Source organism: Linepithema humile, chromosome 1, assembly GCF_040581485.1.
Source record: "Linepithema humile isolate Giens D197 chromosome 1, Lhum_UNIL_v1.0, whole genome shotgun sequence".
In the NCBI taxonomy this organism is placed as follows: domain Eukaryota; kingdom Metazoa; phylum Arthropoda; class Insecta; order Hymenoptera; family Formicidae; genus Linepithema; species Linepithema humile.
The window spans coordinates 24,851,801-24,855,870 of NC_090128.1; the positions used below are offsets into that span (position 1 = coordinate 24,851,801).

General features: G+C 33.2%; 1 protein-coding gene across 1 annotated transcript; it reads right to left on the reverse strand.

Moving 5' to 3' along the window:
- Positions 1 to 226: 226 nt before the first annotated feature.
- LOC105669930 (uncharacterized) lies at positions 227 to 3,124 on the reverse strand. Its single transcript, XM_067347803.1, is given in 5 exon segments — positions 227 to 1,779; positions 1,860 to 2,091; positions 2,163 to 2,329; positions 2,332 to 2,871; positions 3,058 to 3,124. Coding segments are annotated over 5 exon segments (1,212 nt in total). The 3' UTR covers positions 227 to 1,573.
- Positions 3,125 to 4,070: the final 946 nt, after the last annotated feature.

Below are 4,070 nucleotides of genomic sequence, written 5' to 3' on the forward strand. Positions count from 1 at the left end.
ATGGCTTTTTGACGTAACGGGCACTTGGGATCTTTCTTTCCTTATGGCTAGCGGTTAGATTATTGTCTCTGAAACATTATTAGGTATTGTATTGTACACAAAGAATCAAAAAATTTTCTGTAATGGGCCGGTCGAAATAGAACAAATGAATGGTAATGACGACTGCTTAGCATAGAGAAGGATATACTTACAATATTTAAAAAGCAGAGTATTGTTGCAAATAAAATGAAACAGACGAATAAGTATTTTATTCAGATAAATTTTAATCTAACAAACGAATCTCACTGCGCTTACATCGAATTTTAGAATTATCTATTTATAATGACATTTGAACGTACAACACTTCTCTCATATATCACAATTTTGTCGTACTTAATTTATTCGTCTCGAATAGTTTTGCTTACGTAATGCATCGATTTGTTTTGAAATATATTAATTTGCATACGTGCATACTTACAAGTTTCTATGAATATCTACTTAAAATGTGCTTCAAACATATCAATTGTATATAGCATGCTTAACTGTAATCGAATAGATTGAATAAAAGCGATACGAACATGTAGAAATTTATTAACAACGCAGAAAGACATAATAAAACAAAATTGAAGAAATATATTTAGTTTTATATAAATATATTTCATATATAAGAAAATAAAAAAACTTGCACATAGGAAAATTTATTTCCTTAAAACTTTTAGAACCTAAAACGTTTAAACATATTTACATGATTTATTCATGCAAATAAACGTCGATGATTTCGAAAAAAATTTATTTCTCAAATGATTAAATTCTCTAAGTCCAATAATTTTTTCATCAAATCTTATATTATAAATTATTTGTTGTTATAAATTTTAAAAACTGTTTAATAGTTTATTGTAAAAAAAATTTTTATTGACGTTATTAATTCAAAGAGTAGATAAATAGTCAATTAAATAATAATATATATTAATATTTACTAGAAAATATAAACATTTACGAAATATGCAATTTTATAAAAAACAATCTTATCAAAAATTGTTAATCCAATTTAATTTAATTCAATTATGTAATTCCATTTAGTAGCAATGTAACATTAAATATCTGTTATGATAATACGAAGATGTTAATATGTCCCGTTCCATGCATATAATGCAAGCTCCTAATTCTAATTTTCAATATTATTAAAGCATTTGTACGGAAACTGAAAGTTCTAAATCCGACAATCCCGTTTGTCGAGCGTGCACACAACTACATATATTTATTTCGATAAATATAACAGTATTAAATATTTATCATCAGCTCGGGATTCACCGAATATTCTTTCAAAGAACAAGAAAAATTGTATAAACAAAATTTTAACAATACACAATTTCTTGTTCTTTTGCTGTGAACATTGTATGTGAATTGTGAATACTCGAGAAAAAAATGGTGTAATATGGTCAGATGTAAATATATATAAGTAGTTATGAAAAGATCTAATAACATATGTAATTTTATATGATCGTATAAAATTCAGATCTTTTCATAACTAATTATATATATTTACATCTGATCAATTATACCATTTTTTCTGGGGTATATTTTTATAATTTTCTCAATATCCCGGTGGCGTTGTCGGATTAAGCGAATTAGGACTTGGACTTCGACTAGATGCTCTTGGTATGCCCAGAATGATGGCAAAGTTTTCTAAACTTTTAGGAAACGTTTTTGCAATAATAAAATGTTGAGGGCTGATTAAGGCATCTCCCATTATACCAAGACGCACTTTGTTTCCATGCTTGTGCAGAGTTATAGACATGTCTAAAAATATAATATATATTACAGCTTGATAAAGATGTGGCCTAATAAAGACAATGTAAACACCGATAAATTAAACATACTGCAGTTTCCTTGCGGTGGTCGCCAATAAATCGCTCCATCTACGCCTTCTATTGGTAAATCCCCGTCGACGTGAGTTAAGCACAAGGAATATCTTCGTGATAATTGATTTAAAAGTAATTTCAGAACGATTGATGGCAAGCAGGATGAAATCAATCCGCGGGACGTTTCTGCTGTGATACCGTAAATCGCACTCTGTCTAGACCTGACTTCCTGGACGTTTCGTTGAATCACCTTTAGAAAACAATGCAGTGAAAAGAATTGAATGAGCTTTTTACACGAGTGAATGTCTATCGGATTCTTACCTGCAGCATTTCAATGAAATCATCGTGAAAGAACGGCGTCTCTACGATAGGTAAGGCGAGACAGAGGATACCCCTGGCTTCGTGATTTCGCAGGAACACCGCTCGTTGACTCACAAATTTCACAGTTGCAAACACATCATCTGGTATACTGAAACCCGAATGCTTAAATATTCCTTCAGAGTGTCCACGGTGGACGTCAAAAGAATTTCCGTTTCAGTTGCACCGGTTATGTTAGCAATTTGCCGAACGAGCTCGATGTCGACTTCCTCCGACCAAGCCACGACTTTTCTACCGCACGATGAAATAGTCTGCAGTTGATTCGACTGTGGATGCTTCAAAAATAATTCTTCGACTATAATCTTCGGCGCAGGCACGGCTATCCAACTGATAGATACGACCTCTCGAAATGCTTGAAATGCCAAAGGAACGTAACACGAGAGCATGTACGTCAAGGTGTCCGAATAGTAATGCTTGTGCCGCGATTTCAAAGCTCGTAATTCTCGAACAAGCAGAAGAGGCATTTTCAAAACTGACGTGACCACAATGTACCAAGACAGAGCAATGCAAAAATAAATAATGGCAATCGGATTGAAAGACTTCATGATGGATTCAAGTACCAAGCGAAGATTGAAATTTCTCTTGCTCGACTCACGTTGAACAATCGATAGAAGCTCTAGAATTTTTAGCCCTTCCGATTTTCGGCCATTGTCTAAAGAAAGTTACAAAGAAGTTAAAATTCTAACATGAGATAGTCATTAATGTTACTATTATTTTAGATATTCCAAAAGATTTTTTTTCAATGATAACATGATACAAAAATTTCATAAAATTGTTGAATAGAAAAGAAGAATGTTGCAAGAACGAAATACCTGGCCAGTTCCTTCAAAATGCAGACCAGCACTATCATCGAGATCTTTACGCACTGCAACATTCCTATTCGCTTCTTCAAGATCTCCGGTCATTCGGTCGGATCATTATTGTAAAAAAAATTGTTCCAATAATTGCTGAAGCTTTCGATGAGCATCTGTCGAAGGCGTGGTAATGCGGAAGGTTGTATGTACGAGGACTGTACGATAAGTACCCGTGTTAAAGATGTTAGGGCGGTATTCATAGTCCGTTCTTATATTCAAGATCGTCTTAAGCACGAACTTATATTCGCTCTCTTTGTCAGACACAATCTATGTGTGACGAAGAGAGCGAATATAAGTCCGTGCTTAAGACAATCTTAAATATAAGAACGGACTATGAATACCGACCTTAGGGCGGTATTCATAGTCCGTTCTTATATTTAAGATTGTCTTAAGCACGGACTTATATTCGCTCTCTTCGTCACACATAGATTGTGTCTGACGAAGAGAGCGAATATAAGTTCGTGCTTAAGACGATCTTGAATATAAGAACGGACTATGAATACCGCCCTTAGAGTAAATATTCAAATAGCGTTTTCGATTATACAGGATTTGAACGACCCAGGGTTGATCAATCACTATTTTACTATAAATGCAAGTCTTTCATTGGTGGAGAGGTTGCAATGACGTCATTAACCAACCCTGGGTCGTTCAAATCCTGTATAATCGAAAACGCTAAAAGTAAGGTTGGCATTATCTAGTGATTTTCATGTGTCACATTGCGTATGTGGCCTGCCTTGTATATGTATAGTTTATAACAGTTATATCGCTTATATATAAAAAGCTGAACGTTTCTTTTTGTATTCCAAAAGTTTACTTAATAAAGCATATTAATGTAAATCAACATCTTAAGCCTACATTAACAAAAGAAGATAACGCATTAAAAAAAAAATTTTTTTTACTTATTTTTCAACAAAGTCTCCTGTCAGCTCTATACACTTAATCCAGTGATATTCCAACATTTTTATACCATCCAAAAAGTATGATTTGTCGATGTTGA